Source organism: Ursus americanus, chromosome 16 (genome assembly GCF_024610735.1).
Source record: "Ursus americanus isolate L20-20 chromosome 16, mUrsAme1.1.p, whole genome shotgun sequence".
Taxonomy (NCBI): Eukaryota; Metazoa; Chordata; class Mammalia; order Carnivora; family Ursidae; genus Ursus; species Ursus americanus.
The window spans coordinates 55,887,402-55,905,806 of record NC_142142.1 but is presented as its reverse complement, the minus strand read 5'-3'; the positions used below and the strand labels follow the sequence as shown (position 1 = coordinate 55,905,806).

At 36.3% G+C, this 18,405-nt stretch overlaps 1 protein-coding gene across 2 annotated transcripts in view; it reads left to right on the top strand.

Moving 5' to 3' along the window:
- Window positions 1-18,405, top strand: part of SIK2 (salt inducible kinase 2) — a 133,044-nt gene that overhangs the window by 9,586 nt on the left and 105,053 nt on the right. For both annotated transcript variants that reach the window (XM_087868453.1, XM_045797746.2), the window contains exons 2-3: window positions 9,863-9,979; window positions 12,988-13,051. In XM_087868453.1, coding sequence (XP_087724579.1) covers window positions 9,863-9,979; window positions 12,988-13,051 — 181 coding nt within the window. The remainder of the gene's footprint in view (window positions 1-9,862; window positions 9,980-12,987; window positions 13,052-18,405) is intronic.

Here is an 18,405-nt window from a genome sequence, read left to right as displayed (position 1 = left end):
TGGTTTGTTTTTTTGTTGAGTTGTAGGAGTTTGTTTTTTTTTATGTTTTGGATATTAACCCCTTAACAGATACATCATATGCAAATATCTTCTCTCATTCAGTAGGTTGCCTTTTTGTTTTGTTTTTTTTTTGTTGTTGTTGTTGTTGTTGTTGGTTTCCTTTGCTGTGCAAAAGTTTTTACCTGGTTTAGTACTAATAGTTTATTTTTGCTTTTGTTTCCCTTACCAGAGGAGGCCTATCTAGAAAACTGTTGCTATGGCTGATGTCAGAGAAGTTACTGCCTGTGCTCCCTTCTGGTTTTTTATGGTTTCAGGCCTCACATTTAGGTCTTTCATCCATTTTGAGGGGGGTGTGTGTGTGTATGGTTTTAGAAAGTGATCCAGTTTCAGTCTTTTGGATGTAGCTGTCCAGTTTTCCCAGCACCATTTGTTGAAAAGACTATCTTTTCACCATTGTATATTCTTGCCTCCTTTGTTGTAGAGTGGTTGATGATATAAGCATGGGTTTATTTCTAGGCTCTCTGTTTTGTTGATCTGTCTGTTTTTGTGCCAGTACCATACTGTTTTGATTACTACAGCTTTTGTAGTGTATCTTGAAATCTGGGATTGTGACACCTCCAGCTTTTTTTTTCTTTTTCAAGATTGCTTTGACTATTTGTGGTCTTTTATGATTCTATACAAATTTTAGTCTTTTTTCTAGTTCTGTGAAATATATTACTGGTATTTTGATAGGGATAGCATTAAATCTGTAGATTGCTTTGGGTAATGTAGTCAGACATTTTAACACATTGATTCTTCAATCTATGAGCATGGAATATCTTTCCATTTGTTTATGTTGTCTTCAGTTTTTCTTTCATTGGTGTTTTATAGTTTTTGGAGTACATGTCTTTCATCTCCATGGTTAAGTTTATTCCTAGGTTATCTTATGCTTTTTGTTACAGTTACAAGTGGGATTGTTTTCCTAATTTATCCTTCTATTTCATTATTAGTGTATAGAAATACAGTAGATTTCTGCATATTAATTTCATATCCTATGACTTTACTGAACTCATGTATCAGTTCTAGTATTTTTTTAGTGAAGTCTTTAGACTTTTCTGTATAATGTATGTCAGTTACAAATAGTAAAGTTTTACTTCTTACCAATTTGAATGCCTTTTATTTCTTGTCTGATTGCTGTGGCTAGGACTTCCAGTACTGTGTTGAATAAAAGTGGTGAGAGTGGACATGCTTGTCCTGTTCCTGATCTTGGAAGAAGAGCTCCTAGTTTTTCACCATTGGGCATGATGTTAGCTGTAGGTTTGTCATATATGGCCTTTAATATGTTGAAGTAGTTCCCTCTAAACCTATTTTATTGAGAGTTTTTATCATGAAGGGATGTTGTACTTTGCCAAATGCTTTTTCTGCATCTGTTGAGATGATCATAAGGTTTTTATCCATTCTCTTGTTAATAATGATATATCATGTTGATTGATGAATATTGCACTACCTTTGCATCGCTAGAATAAATCCTACTTGATTAGGATAAATGATTTCTTAATGTATTGTTCAATTTGATTTGCTCATATTTCATTGAATATTTTTACATCTATGTTCACAGATATTGGCCTGTAGTTTTTGTAGGGTGTTTTTTTGTTTTGTAGTGTCTTTATCCGGTATTGATATCAGGGTAATGCTGGCCTCTTAGAATGAATTTGAAAGTTATCCTTCCTATCCTATTTTTTTGGAATAGTTTGAGAAATAATAGGTATTAACTCTACATGTTTGGTAGAATTCACCTGTGAAGCCATCTGGTCCTGGACTTTTGTTTGTTGGGAATTTTTTTTTTTTTAAGAGATTGAATTTCATTGCTAGTGATCAGTCTGTTAAATATTCTATTTCTTCTTGATTCAGTTTTGGAAGGTTATATGTTTCTAGGAATTTATCCATTTCTTCTAGGTTATCTGCTTTGTTGGCATAAAACTTTTTATATAATCTACTATAATTCTTTTTATTTCTCTGGTGATGGTTGTTATTTCTCCTCCTTCAATTATGATTTTATTTATTTGAGTCATCTCTGTCTCACCTTTTTTTTTTTTTTTTTTTTTTTTAAAGTCTGGCTCAAGGGGCGCCTGGGTGACTCAGTCGTTAAGCGTCTGCCTTTGGCTCGGGGTGTGATCCCGGCATTCTGCGATCGAGCCCCATATCAGGCTCCTCCGCTGGGAGCCTGCTTCTTCCTCTCCCACTCCCCCTGCTTGTGTTCCCTCTCTCGCTGGCTGTCTCTCTGTCTGTCAAATAAATAAATAAAATCTTTATAAAAAAAATAAAATAAAGTCTGGCTCAAGGGGCACCTGGGTGTGGCTCAGCCCTTAAGCGTCTGCCTTCGGCTCAGGTCATGATCCCAGCGTTCTGGAATCGAGCCCTGCATCCGGCTCCCTGCTCAGCGGGAAGCCTGCTTCTCCCTCTCCCACTCTCCCTGCTTGTGTTTCCTCTCTTGCTGTCTCTCTCTCTGTCAAATAAATAAAATATTTAAAAAAATAAATAAAAAATAAAGTCTGGCTAAAGATTTATCAGTTTCGTCGATCCTTTCAAAGAACCAGCTCCTGGTTTCATTTATCCTTCCTATTTTTGTAGTCTTTATTTCATTTATTTATGCTCTAATCTTTATTATTATTATTATTATTATTATTATTATTACTACTACTACTACTACTACTTCTGGCTTTGGGCTTTGTTCTTTTTCTAGCTCCTTTAGATGTAAGGTTAGGCTGAGATTTTTCTTGCCTCTTGAGGTAGACCTGTATTGCTATAATCTTCCCTCTTAGGACAGCTTTTCCTCCATCTGAAAGATTTCAGATCATTGTGTTTTCATTTGCATTTGTCTCCATGTATTTTTTTTTTATTTCCTCTTTGATGTGTTGTTGGATCCATTTATTGTTCAGTAGCAGTTTATTTAGCCTCCATGTATTTGTGTTCTTTCCAGATTTTTGCTTGTGTGTGATTTCTAGTTTCATACGGACATGGTTGGAAAAGATGCATGATATGATTTCAATCTTTTTTAATTTGTTGAGACTTATTTGTGGCTTAACATGTGATCTATTCTGGAGAATGTTCCATGTGGAATTGAAAAGAATGTGTATTCCACTGTGTTTGGTTGAAGTGTTCTGAATGTATCTGTTAGATCCATCTGGTCCAGTGTGTCATTTAAAGCCACTGTTTTCTTCTTGAATTTCTGTTTGGATGATCTATCCATTGATGTGTGTTTTAAAGTCTCTTACTATTATTGTATTACTATTGATTTCTTCCTTTATGTCTGTTAATAGTTTATGTATTTGGCTGCTGGCATATTTGTTGTATAAATATTTACTATTGTATCTTATTGTTGGATTGTTCCCTTTATGATTATGTATTGTCCTTCTTTGTCTCTTGTTAATCTGGATTGTAAAGTCTGTTTTGTCCAATGTAAGTATTGTTATCCCAGCTTTCTTTTTGCTTCCATTTGCACGTTAAATGTTTTTTCCATCCCTTCACTTTCAATCTGAATGTTTTCTAGGTCTGAAGGGAGTCTCTTATAAGCAGCAGATAGATGGGTCTTGTTTTTTATCCTTTCAGTCACCCTGTGTCTTTTGATTGGAGTAATAGTCTGTTTACATTTAAAGTAATTATCAATAGGTAGATACTTATTGCCCTTTGTTACTTGTTTTACAGTTGTTTTTATAGTTCTTCTCTGTTCTTTTCTTCTTGTCTTGCTCTCTTGCCTATGGTTTCTTTAGTATTATGCTTGGTTTCCTTTCTCCTTATTTTTTATGTATCTGTTATAGGTTTTTGACTTACCGTTACCATTAGATTCATATATAACATCTTATGCATATAACAGTCTTTATTAAGTTGATGGTTGCTTAACTTTGAACCCATTCTAAAAGCACTGAATTTTTACTTTCTATCCCCTCATACACATTTTATGTAGATGATGGCCTAGTCTACATCCTTTTATTTTGTGAATCCCTTGACTGATTTTTCTGCCAGTCTTTGGGTTGTTTTCAGAGTTAGCTGCACTGATGTCGCTGTCATCTGGGTGTATATATGGGACAAGGTAAGCTCAGGATCCTTCTACTCCACCATCTTCCCAGAACTCCTTCAGGATGGATGACTATTTTTTTTTTTTAGCCTAATTTTTTTTTTTTGAGATTTTTATTTTTAAGTAATCTCTACTGGGGCTCAAACTCACAACCCAGAAATCAGGAGTTACATGCTTTACCGACTGAGCCAGCCAGGGACCCCAGGATGGATGATTTTTAAGGTTCTTGATAAAAATTGCCAAAAAACCTTTCAGTAAAATTATAACCTATTTTATAGTCATACCAGCCATGAACCTTAGCTGACAAGGGTGTTTATCTTTTAATTTTTGTAAATGTAAGTGGAAAGGGTGTTTCTTGATATAATCTACATAACATTATATTAGATATTTTATTATTTTTAATTCACTTTTTCCTACTTCTGAGATTGAATATTCAGTGTTGCTACTTTTACATGGGATTTAGTTTGATAGCAGTCTTTCTAGTTTATGTGTGCCCTCCAAAGTTGTATCGGAGACCGTCCTTTTGTCCCCTAGCAGAAGGAATATAAATTTTTTTATCTCTACATAAACTCACTAAAGGTTTTTTTTTTTTTTTAAAGATACTGCATGCATATGTAGGAATTGGAGAGTTGAATAATTCAGATGAATAACAAAAAGAAAGGAATCCTTCAACTTTCAGAGTCCCTTGCTTGACTTTGTTGTGACCATGCAGATTTTGTCCTTGGTACTCTGTTCAGAACTAAGTAGAAAAAGGGATGAAGAGAGTAAGCTCCCAGAAGTCTAAGCTCATAGTTACCTTTAAAATGTTGGAACACAGCCCTTTGGTATGTTGGAACTTTCATACACTTTGGAAAAATCCCCAAGTGCAGATTTTTTTCTCGTTGATAAAATTTGTTTTCCAAAATGTGTTCTCTTTGTTCTCACAGATCTATTAAGTTCTTTACAGGTAGGAATCAGATCTTGTTCATTTTTATATGCTGACTGTAATTCCAGGCACACAACAGGTGCTCAGTAAGTGTATGAATAATAAGATTTTTGAAAAAGTAAAAAGATTGAACTTGGAGTTTGAAGGCCTGAGGTTTTTTCCCCATTAATTCACTTGAGCTGTAGGACCTTTTGTAGATTATGTTAACATCTTTGGAACCTCAGGTTCATCAACTCTTGGATGCTATGCTTCTTCCATTTACTTCACAAAGTTGAGAAATAAATGAGATAAAATATGTTAAAGTGTCTTGTGAAATTAAAATGTACTGTGCAGTTGCGAAAGTCATTGTCATCATTATTATATTTCTGGGAAGTACTTGGTAATGATCCCATTGTTAAGAAATCACCTGGAAGAATATGCCAGAGACTGCTAGCCGAACACCAAAAATCCATTGTTTCCTGTTCTTCCTGGTCCTATCACTGGACTGTCTCTGGGCCTCTCGCGTTTAGATATGGTTATGTGACTGAGTTCTAACTAGTGAAGTGAACAGGAATAATATGTGCCACTTCAGAGCTAGCCCATAAAAACATCTTGTGAGGGCTCCTCCAAGTTTCTTTTTCCTATCAGGCCGGAATGGAGACAACCTTTAGGGTAACTGTGGAAGCCTTTATAAGTAGTAAAACTTCCTTAAATCTCGTATGCCTGCATGGAGGCATCTTCACCCATCCCATTCTGCTACATGAGCAAAATATAAACTTTTGTTGTATTTAAATCACTATACATTTTGTGGTCTACTTGTTCATAGCAGTTAGATGAGCCCTATGTTTTTTTCAAGCTTTAACAATTAATTTTTTTATTAGTTTCGGGAGTAGAATTTAGTGATTCATTAGTTGCATGTAACACCCAGTCCTTATATCAAGTGCCCTCCCTCCTTAATGCCCATCACCACTTACCCCTTACCCCCACTCATCTCCCCTCCAGCAACCCTGTTTCCTAGAGTTCAGTGTCTCTTACAGTTTGCTTCTCTCTCAGTTTTCATCTTTTTTCTTCCCTTCCCCTGTGCTTATCTGTTTTTTCTTAAATTCCACCTATCAGTGAAATCATATGGTATTTGTCTTTCTCTGACTGACTTATTTCACTCAACATAATACCTTCTAGTTCTGTCTGTATTGTTGCAAATGGCAAGATTTCATTCTTTTTGATGGCTGAGTAATATTCCAGTGTGTAGATATATATCTATATCTATACATAGATATAGACACACACACACACACACACACACACACACACACACACACACATAACGTCTTTAGCCATTCACCTGTTGATGGACATCTGGGTTCTTTCTGTAGTTTGGCTATTGTGGACATTGCTGCTGTGAACGTTGGGGTGCAGCTGCCCCTTCAGATCACTGTTTGTATCCTTTGGATAAATACCTAGTAGTGCAAATGCTGGGTCATAGGTAGCTCTATTTTTAACTTTTTGAGGAACCTCCGTTCCAGAGTGGCTCCACCAGTTTGTATTCCCACCAATAGTGTAAGAGGGTTTCCCTTTCTCCAATTCCTTGCCAACATCTGTTATTTCCTGAGTTGTTAATTTCAGCCATTTTGATAGGTGTGAGGTACTACCTCATGGTGGTTTTGATTTGTATTTCCCTGATGCCAAGTGATGTTGAACATTTTTTCATGTGTCTCTTGGCCCGTATGTATGTCTTTGGAGAAATGCCTGTTTGTGTCTTCTGCCCATTTCTTGACTGGATTTTTTGTTCTTTAGGTGTTGAGTTTGATAGATTCTTTATAGATTTTGGACTAGCCCTTTATTTGATAAGACATTTGCAAATATCTTCTCTCATTCATAGGTTGCCTGTTAGTTTTCTTGACTGTTTCCTTTGCTGGGCAGAAGCTTTTTATCTTGATGAAGTTCCAATAGTTCATTCTTGCTTTTGTTTCTTTTGCCTTTGGAGACCTGTCTAGCAAAAATTTGCTGCGACTGAGGTCAAAGAGGTTGCTGCCTGTGTTCTCTAAGATTTTGATGGATTCCTGTCTCACATTTAGGTCTTTCATCCATTTTGAGTTTATTTTTGTATATGGTATAAGAAAGTGGTCCAGTTTCATTGTCATGCATGTAGCTGTCCAGTTTTCCCAAGACCATGTCTTGAAGAGACTTTTTTCCATTGGATATTCTTTTCTGCTTTGTCGAAGATGAGTTGACCAGAGTTGAGGGTCCATTTCTGGGTTCTCTGTTCTGTTCCATTGATCTGTGCATCTGTTTTTGTGCCAGTACCATACTGTCTTGATTACAGCTTTGTAATATAGCTTGAAGTCCAAAATTGTGATGCTTCCAGCTTTGGTTTTCTTTTTCAACGTTACCTTGGCTATTCAGGGTCTTTTCTCGTTCCATACACATTTTAGGATTGTTTGCTCCAGCTCTGTGAAGAATGTTAATGGTATTTTGATGAACATGGATGCAAAAATTCTCACCAGGATACTAGCTAATAGGATCTAACAGTACATTAAAAGGATTATTCACCACGACCAGGGTGGTTCAACATCCGCAAATCAGGCAGTGTGATACACCGCGTTAATAAAAACCCTGACTATTAATAGGAGCATGCTAACACATGCTTTTTCTTTAGTGCTTTACTTTTTCATAATCCTTCCAAGCAAGGGATAACAGGGTAAAGGTATAAGTATGTACACGTGTGGTCCATATATTTATAAGATAAAATTGAAGAGAGAATTAGATTTTGTCATTTGAGAATTTTTTGGTTGAGAAAAGTTGAATAATGTGATTTATGACTTATTAAGGTTTATTTAGATAATTTATGTATTTTTCAGTTTTTCATTGTTTGAGGCCAAGGTTTTAAAAGAGTGTAAGGTCTCTCTTGGTAATACCTGCTTTAATTGGAATTTAGTGTCTAAAGTTTTTCTTTAACATTACAGTCTTAAAAATATGATAATCAAGATATTCTTTTTCAATTTATTAACTGGTTCTGACCCATTTCATTATAAAAGTTTTTTTTGTTTGTTTGTTTGTTTTTTGGTGAGGGGGGTATCTCGACATGCTCCGGCAATTGGAGGGCAAGACGTTTTCTTCAAAATAAGCAGGTCTCTGAAACTCCGTATTACCTTCTTGAGAAATATTGGGGGAATTAAAATATGCAGTTATCCTTTTACCTGGCAGCTTTTACCTAAAGTAACTGGTAATGCTGTATCATAAAATTGAGGAGGAGGGGGTTGCTTTAAATCTACTTAAATTTAAGTAAATATTGGGGTGGTCCAATAATGTCCTTAATATCAAGTACAATATTGATTAGTCTCCTTATCCAGCAAAGTTTAACACCTTTTACTTTCTAGAATATTTTGATTATGGAAATAATATACCATCAAACATAATGAAAATAATTATCACAAAACCTATGCACTTTACTGTCTAGAGAAGGAACTACCCCCTTTCTTCTTAGGCAGTAAATTTAATTTTATGCATTATATTTAGTAATCTGATTTCCCCTGGGAAGCTTGAGTTCTTCTCTCGGTTACAATTAATTCAAATCAGGAAATAAGCTGTGGACAGCACATTAGAAATAGAGATTGGTAAGAAATAAACCTTACAGTAGAGCTTTAAGAGGTAACAGCAAAGGACAAAGCCATAGGAAAGAAAAAAAAATAACTGTATAAACAGGTGTCTGAAGAAATTAAGTGTATTGACAAGCTGAGTCCTATATCCTTGGATACCTTTTAGGAGTATTGAACTATTATAGCACATAAAATAATAAAAATTATCTTGAAACAACATAAAACTGAGTTATGTTCAGAATACTTTTTGGTAGACTGAAGTACATTTTAGAGTTTCTTCAGAACTTGTTATAATCAAGTTTGAGTGGTTCCCAATGACCTGAAAATTTTAGTTAAATCAGAAAGGCTTATTTCCTAACCAAATAGCTACAATTTCAAAAAAAAAAAAAATCAGTTCTTTTTTGATTGCATAGAAGAAAGTACATGATTCTTGATTTCTAACTACCTAGTTATTCACCTTCAAATGCAGTTCCTTCAAATTGTTAATCTTGGGGTGGTTTGGGTTCCTATCTAGTTATGATAGAGGCCATATTTTTAAAAATCAGATTCTTTTAAGGAAGTAAAAAAACTAGGTAATTACTAACAGATGAGTTTTTGCACTTTGATTTTTAAAATAAAGTTTAGGGGCACCTGGGTGGCTCAGTCAACCGGTTAAGCATCTGCCTTTGGCTCAGGTCATGATCCCAGGGTCCTGAGACTGAGCCCCACATTGGGCTCCCTGCTCAGCGGGGATCCTGCTTCTCCCTTCCCTTTGCCCCTCCTCCTATTTGTGTGCTGTCTCTCAAATAAATAAATTAAAACTAAGCCAGTTGGTATCTTTCATATAAATTGATTTTAATATTTTATATTTAGCCCCCCCCCCAAAGCTGTGTCTGTATTCTTTGGAAAATATCACTTGCTTTCCTAGAAAAGCTGTATTTCAATACGACCTGCCTTCTCCTTGGCTGATCATTAATTCATGGGTACTTCGCAGCAGGCTGATGACAGGTTGAAGTTGCTGAGCTTTTATTTCTTCGGTTTGTAAGTGAAGTAAAACATTACAGTTATATTAAGAGAGAAATATGTTAAAGTAACTCTGCAGAGTTATTCTCCTTGGCACACTGAGGATACCCCTCAACAAAATCAACACAGGGCCTCACATGTGGTAGATGTTTAAGAAACACTTGTTGAATGAATGAGTATTGAGTTTAAGTATTTTTGTCGTCCTAGGAACTTAGAAAGTACCAGGTGCCTTGTATTCAAAAGATTCCTAACTGGATAATGTTAACCATCATATACTAAGTTTATTTATTTGTGCCCGGGACACAGGTGGCGATAAAAATAATAGATAAATCTCAGCTGGATGCAGTGAACCTCGAGAAAATCTACCGAGAAGTACAAATAATGAAAATGTTAGACCACCCTCACATCATCAAACTTTATCAGGTAGGATATAACCTTATTCCTCTCCATGCTTCTCACATCCTGTTTTCTTTTTTGCATTATCTTTTCTCTTTTATGTTAATTTCTTTAGTCCATTAAAAAAAGGAATAATTGTATGGTTTTTATTAAGCTGAGTATCCATTTTCTATATTTAAGTAAAAAATTGGGAAATAAAAAACTAGTAGCTTAATTTTAAGTTGTCTCTCAGACTGTAAGTTATTTAATTAAAAAGTTTGTAGTTGTGCATTTATGATACTCAAGCCTGTTGGCTTTCGGTGGTGTTACCATAAATGAGGGTATGGCAGTTTTGCTTATTTAAAAATACACACTGTTCATGTTTTATAAAATACAAAGGTTAAAATAGTGTATTTCTTAGTGGCTTACTCTGTAATACTTAGAGCCAAATCTTATATTTTGTTTGGGTTATTTTGTCAGATAAAGTCAAGGAGTCATTTTTTTAAAAATAAACTTCATTGAGATATAATTTTTATAAAATAAATTGTACCCACTTCAAGTGAAAGCTATGTTTTTTAAAAGGAAGATCTTCTCCAGGGCGCCTGGGTGGCACAGTTGGTTAAGTGTCTGACTCTTGGTTTCAGCTCAGGTCTTGATCTCGGGGGTTGTGGGATCCAGCTCCATGGCCAGCTCCCTGCTCAGCACAGAATCTGCTTGGGATTCTCTTCCTCTCCCTTTACCCCTACCCCCACCCATGCATGCTCTCTCTCTTTCTCTAGAATAAATAAATAAACCTTAAAAAAAAAAAGGGAAGATCTCTGATTTTTAAAGAGTAATTCATATTGAGGAATGATAATGTAATAGGAAATTTTTTAACACTTTTATTCATTAATATATAGAATTTTTATATTAGAAAACTATTTTTTTAGAGTGGGGGAGAGAAAGAGAGAGGGAGAGAAAAGGGTGAGAGGGAGAGAGAATCTTAAGCAGGCTCCATACCCAGCGCTGAGCCTGTAATGGGACTTGATCTCACACCCTGAGATCATGACCTGAGCCAAAATCAAGAGCCCAGCACTAAACCAACTGAGCCACCCAGGCGCCCCTATTGAAAAACGATTTTTAAACTAAAATGTTACAGTATACCAGCCAATGACTTTGATCTCCCTAGTGCGATGCATGCACCTAGTGGTATGCTGAACTCAGCCTATACTGGCTTGTAAGAGCTGATTGTTAAATTTTCACATGTTTTGCAAACCGACTAATACCATGTTAGTAGCTCAAAATCAGCTATGGTGGGAGTATTTATACCATAGAAATCTGTTTACAAGTCAGGGCCTTTTTTTTTTTCTCCCCCCACAGAGAGCTAATACTAGCACACCACTATGTGCACTCACATGGGTTAGCACAAGTGTCTCTTGGACATAATAAGAAAATATTAGAACTTCTATGCTTATTTTTTTATATCTGCTTGTGTGCATTCTGTAATGTATATAATGTGTTTAGACAGTGGCAAAGTATGTAATTTGTGTCTCTACTTATATTCATATAAACATATGCATATGTGTGTGTATATATACATGTATATGCATGTGTAATACACGTTTGGCTAAACAACTTGTTAGTGATAGAGATTTGCAATTAAAAAGGTGTGGAGACCATTGCAGACCATAGTATTACCATTAGAATGAAAGACCATGGTGTGCCACTCGAAACAGTACCTAAAGTTCTAAAACTGCTGAAGGCTTCTTTGGTGGTATTTATATCAGAGTATTTCTCCTTTTAAGCTTTTTTTTTTTTTCTTAGAGGATACTTATAAAAAACTAACCCATATCCTTAAAAGTCCGATGAACCACAAGCCAAACTAACATTAAAACTACCATGATTCACAGAATTCCATCTTTATTTGAGCTAAATAAGCAGTTAAATTGACTTACTATTTATCTTATTTAGACTCCAGTTGTAGGTAGCTCTTAGTTTTCTGGCCTGATTGGGAATAGTCCCAAACCTACATGTTAGGGCAAAATCAATTTCCAGCCTTTTAGTAGATAGCAGTTAAATGTTCATTGTTATCATCTGCCAGTACATAAAGAGATGGTGTTACAGAGCATCTAAAATTCACTCATTTTGTACTTACAAATTCATTTCCTTTTGGTTCAGTATAGTATGAAATACCACATTTGTGACACTGACGTGCTTCCTTTTCGAACCTAGAAAAACTGATTTAATAAAACTGTATAGCAGTGGAGTTAGGAAGAAGCTTTTGGACAGTGTTTTTAAAATAACAGTAGTTTGTAGCAATATTAGAGTATAGTAGGAGGAATATCCTGTTGTGCCAGATTACCCAGGTTATAGGCCTGATGAACCCAGCTCTCTTTTATTATTCTTAATCAAAGTCTACCTATAGCACAGGGCTAGAAAAATCTGTGAGAAGGTGGCAAAAAGTTGATCTTCAAAACTCCTGTTACCTATATATGTATTTTTTTTAACTTGAATGTGCGTAACAATCACATTTTTTGTTAAAAAATTTTTTGTTAAAATGGAGATTCTGTGTCAGCAGGTCCGGGGTGGGGCCTGAGATTCTGCGTTTCTAGCAGTTGCCTGGGCAGTGCTGCTGCCGCCAGTCCATGGACCATGCTTGGAAAAGTGAGGATCTAGATTTCTCACAAAAGCGTTAGCAGAAGGATATTGTCAGTCTTGCAGACGTAGCCATCTTCTGAATTATTCATAAATGTGATACTTTTCATTAGTAGTTTTATTTAGTAACTCCATAGAATGTTGAGTTGCAGTAAAATAGAATTGCAGTCCTGGGGCGCCTGGGTAGCGCAGTCGTTAAGCATCTGCCTTCGGCTCAGGGCTTGATCCTGGCGTTGCGGGATCGAGTCCCACATCGGGCTCCTCGGCTGGGAGCCTGCTTCTTCCTCTCCCTCTCCCCTGCTGTGTTCCCTCTCTCGCTGGCTGTCTCTCTGTCACATAAATAAATAAAATCTTTAAAAAAAAAAAAAAAAAAGAATTGCAGTCCTTTTCTGTCAGACTAATATGGAATTATTTATCAATAGGTAATGGAGACCAAAAATATGTTGTACCTTGTGACAGAATATGCCAAAAATGGAGAAATTTTTGGTAAGTATTTCACTATTCTTCAAATTTGTTTTTAATTTGAAAATGTCACTAATATTTATGAATGGAGTATTTCCTATTGATTTTCCTGCTTGTTTAAGAGTTGGCAACATGAAGTAGAAATTAAGCATTAAGATATAATAAAATATTCAGTAAAATACAGATAAGGAATATAATTTGTTCTCTTGTATTCATGATGTTTATGTATTAAAGCTATTGCTTAATTTCCTCATCTGTGTGAGAGAGACGGCAGAATTACAGACAGGAAGAAACTTGCAGTCATATTGCAAGAGGCATTTTCTCTCCTTTACCTTTCCTTTTATCTTCATTTTTTTACCTTTCCTTCCAGGGGAAAAATCAGTTGACACTTAGTGAGTTCCTGCTATGTCCCAGGCATTGCTGTAGGTTTAGGGGATGTGCTGGTGACCTAATAACCTGGTCCCTGCCGTTGTGGCTCATATAGTTTAGTAAGCTACTGATTATAGCTGTGCGACCCCAGGCAAGTCACTACAGCTCTCTGGGACTTGGTTCCTTTATCTCTAATGAGGAAAGGTTTTAATTAATTGGTTTCTGTGATCCATTCTAACCCTAAAAAAGTTACAAATATTTTGTTCTAGTTTTTATCTCTTTTATTTTTATTCTTGTAGAGCCAGAACACTGAACGTAGTCTAACCACTTCTGGTTTTTAACCTGCACATTTAAATCCAAAATGGTTTTTAAACAGCCTTAGTGAGGAATTATTCACATACAGTAAATTGCACATATTTACTGTGTACAACTTAATAAATTTTCACACACACACACACACACACACACACACGTGAAAGAAACCATCACCACAGTCAAGATATCCATAATTTCCAAAAGTTCTTTTGTGCCCCTTTTTTATCTCTTTTGCTCGGCCTCACCACCAAGCAACTACTGATCTGTTTTCTGTTACTATAGATAAGTTTGTGTCTTGTAGAGTTTTATATAAATGTGGTCATACAGTATGTACTTTTTTTTTTTTGGTCTGGCATTTTTCAGTATAATTTTTATTATTTATTCATTTTGTTGTGTGTATCAACATATCCTTTCTTTTCACTGCTTAATAGTTTTATTGTAAATAGCTTTCTGTTGTATGAATATACCCCAATTTATCCATTCATGTGTTAATAGATATTTGGGTTGGTCTCGGTTTTTGGCTATTACACGTGAATTGCTCTGAACATAAACATACAGGTCTTTAACTTACAGTCTACCTTCAAGTAATTGTTCACCACTTCACATATAGCATGAGTCTTAAAATAATATACCATTATTTTGTACCTCCTGGCTTTATGATCTTGTCATACATTTTACTTATGCCTATTTTATAAAATACAAAATACAGTGTTGTTGCTTTCATTTAAAAAGTCAATTATGTTTTAAAGAGTTCAATATTTTTAAAAATCTTACATATTTACTAGTGGAATATCATTGCCACATCCTTGTATGTAGATGCACATTTTCATTTCTTTGTGTAGATATATACCTTCATCTGGTGTCATTTTTCTTCTGTCTGAAGGATTTTCTCTGGCATTTCTTGTAAATCAGGTCTGTTGGTGATGAAATCTTTCAGCTTTTGTGTGTCTAAAATCTTTGTTTTTGAAAGATATTTGTATTAGGTATATAATTCTAATTCTTGGGGGTTTTTTTTCTTTCAGTACTTTAAAGATGTTGCTCCACTGTATTCCCATTTGCATTATTTCTGACAAGAAACCTGCTGTCATCTTTTTCTTTATTCCTCTGTGTGTAATGTGGCTCAATTCTGTGGCTGCTTTTATAGTTTTCTGTTCATTACTGGTTTCAACAATTTAGTTATGATATGCCTTTGTGTGGTTTTCTTCATGATTCTGTTCTTTGAACTTCCTGAATCTGTGAATGTACAGCTTCCATCAAATCCAGAAAATTCTCAGCCATTATTTTCTTGACCAGTTTTTCCGGCCCACCCTCTCTCATCTTCTGTAGGGACTCCAATTACACATATATTAGGCTGTTTGAAATTGTTCTACAGCTCACTGATTTTTTTTTTCCATTTCAAAAAATTTCTTTGTCTCCTGTATTTCATTTCAGATAGTTGCTATTTGTAGGTCTTCAAGTCCTAGCATCTTTTCTTCAATGTTGAATTTGCCATTAATCTCATCCAGTGTACTTCTCGTCTCAGACATTGCAGTTTTCTGCTCTGTAAACTTGATTAAGGCCTTTTTTTCTTTTTTATATCTACTATGTCTTTAGTTAGCTTTTTAAACATCTGGAATACAGTTTTAATAACTTGTAATGTCCACATGTCCTAATTCTGGTAGCTCTATCAGTGCTGAATCAGTTTTGAACTGTTCATGTTTCTTCCCAGTTTTGGTCAGATTTTCCTGCTTCTTTACATGCCTGCTAGTCTTTGAGTGGATATCAGACGTTGTTAGTTTTACCTTACTGGTTGCCACATATTTTTGTATTCCTATACCTCCTCTTGAGCTTTGATCTGGGACACAGTTAAGTTACTTGGAAACAGTTTATATCATTTGAGTCTTCCTTTTATGATTGGAGCAGTGCTCAGTCTAGGAATCATTATTTTCCACTTTGGAGTACTCTACTCAATGCCCTGTGAATTGGGGCTTTTTTAGCCTGGTCAGTAGGAACAGGCAGTGTTCCTGGTACCAGGCACTGTTTTTTCTAATCCTCGTAGACAGTTCTTTCTCTGGCCTCGGGTAGTTTTTTCACATACATGTGCCAGTCAGTACTCTCCTGGATGCTCAAGGGGGACCCTAGCAGATCAAAGGTTTGCACTGTGTGTACCTCTCTCTTCTTTGGTACTCTGTTTTGTTACCTCTATTCAGCTTGTTCTCCCTAGACTCTCAGTTCTCTCTCCTCAACTCAGGGACTCTGCTGGGCTCTGCCTACGTCTTCCTTCCCTATCCTGTGGCCTGCACCCTCTCTCAAGGCATTAGTTTAGGGTATTCATGGGTCTCACCTCATTTATTTCCTGCCTCTCAGGAATCACTCTTCTTTTTTGCCTGATGTTCAGTGTGCTATAAACCAATGTCTCATATATTTTTGTCTTTTATATGTTGTGGGGATGGTTTGGGGAGGGTAAATCCAATCCCTGTTACTCTGTCTTGGTTGAAAGCAGAAGTCTCCAATCCTATCAAAATTATCTTTAATTTTAGCTGTTTTAAAAGGAAGAATTGGGGATGCCTGGGTGACTCAGTCAGTTAAGCATCTGCCTTTAGCTCAGGTCATGATCCCAGGGTTCTGGGATTGAGTCCCGCATCAGGCTCCTTGCGCAGTGGGGAGCCTGTTTCTCCCTCTGCCTGCTGCTCCCCCTGCTTGTGTGCTCTCTGTCTCTGACAAATAACTAAAAATCTTTAAAAAATTTTTTTAAATGTGTATACTTCTGTAGTTTTGAGAAATGTATTATTTAAAGTTCTAAATAGTTCTGATTTAATCATTTTTAATTGTATCTCAGGAAAGATATCTTTATACTTTTTTATGCTACTGCTTATTGAGCTTATTTAAATTCTTAAGATATTTATTCAGAAGCTTCTTAACTAATGCTACAATGGAACGGTATGGGCTTTGAAGCCAAGCAAATCTGGCTTACCATGCGGATTGTACCATATTACTTGTTGCATTGCTTGGGGCAAGTTTCTTTCTTTCCTTTTCTTCTTTCTTTTCTTTTCTCCTTTTTTCTGTCTTCTGTTCTTTTCCTTTTTCTCTCTTTCCTGTTCTTTCTTACATTTGCTCATTCATTCAATTTAGTCAGTTTTTCAAAAATTCTTTATTGAAAACCAGTTATGTGTTACATATTGTTCTATGTGATAGGAATACCACCATGAAGAAAACAGACAAAAATCCCTGTTTTGAATCTTACATTCTGGTGTGAGGAGAGAGATCATAAAGAAATTAAGTGAATTATATAGTATATTAGATGGTTGATAAGTGTTATGGAAATAGAATAGGAAAGGGAGGGGTTGGGGAGTACAGAAGTTGACTGCAGTGTTAAACAGAGCAGTCGGGGAAGGCCACACTGACATTTGAGCAAAGACTAGAAAGCACAGTCAGATAGATATGGGAGAAAGAGGGTCATTCAGGGAGAGGGAAGAGTAAATGCAAGGGTCCTGAGGCAGCAGTATGCTTGGTATGTTCAAGGAATAGCAGGGAGGCCAGTATGGCTGGAGAGAGTCAAGCAAGAGGGAAGAGCAAGAGTAAGCAGGGAAGAATGGGAGACGAGGTCAGAAAGGCAAATGGCAAGCAGGAGTGGAGCAGATGTGGGGACTTTGTAGGCCATTGTAAGGACTTTGGCTCTTACCTTGAATAAAATAAGGGAACCATTTAGAGGGATTTGAGCAAAGAAGTTGATAGCATCTTATTTGACATTTTAAAAGCACCACTCCGGCTGCTATATTGAGAATAGATAGTAGTGAGTGAGGTGGAAACAGAGAGCAGGTAGGAGACTGTTGCAGTAGTCCTAGTGAGAGATGATGATGGCTCAGCAGGGTAGTAGCGGTGCACATAGTGCTACATGGTCAGACTCACAGTATGTTGTGAAAGAGGATGCCTGGGTGGCTCAGTCGGTTAAGCATCTGATTCTTGATTTCTGCTCAGGTCTTGATCTCAGGGTCATGAGATCAAGCCCTGCATAGGGCTCCATGCTGGGTGTGGAGCCTGCTTAAGATTCTCTTTTACACTCTGCACCCCCCCCCCCGCACCCCCTGCTCGCATTTGCTCACTCTCTCTCGAAAAAAAAAAAAAAAAAAAAAGAAAAAGAAGAATCAGTAGGATTTCTTGATAGATGGAGACCACCTAAGGAGTGAGTGTGATTGGTGAAAAGACCAATATCCTATCCCTAAGGGACTCAGACATTAAAAGCTTGGGAAAATAGGAGGAGCCAGCAAAGGAGACAAGAGAATGAAGTGCCCTGGTAACCAAGTGAGGAAAGTGTTCTCGGGAGGGTGGTGTGAATGAATATCTATGTCAAATGGATAGATCAAGAAAGATGAAGAATTACAGTTGACCATTTTGTTTGGCAGTTGGTAAGAACAGTGTTGGTGGAGTGAGTGGGTCAAAAGCTACATAAAAGAGTTTTAACAGCAAATAAGAAAAATGGAGAGGCAGAATAGACCACCCTTATAAGGATTTCTACTGCAAAAAGGGAGAGTAGAAATGGAGAAGTAGTTGAGAAGAGCAGTGGGGTCAAGAGGTTAAGTATTTACCCAATGGAATATTTTTAAAGCTTGAAGTTATAGTTTTATGAGTAAGCTAGAAATAACTATTACTTATGAGATGTCATTTCTGTGAAAATGGAATATTCTAAATTTTTTTACTTGCCAAGATTTTTGGTG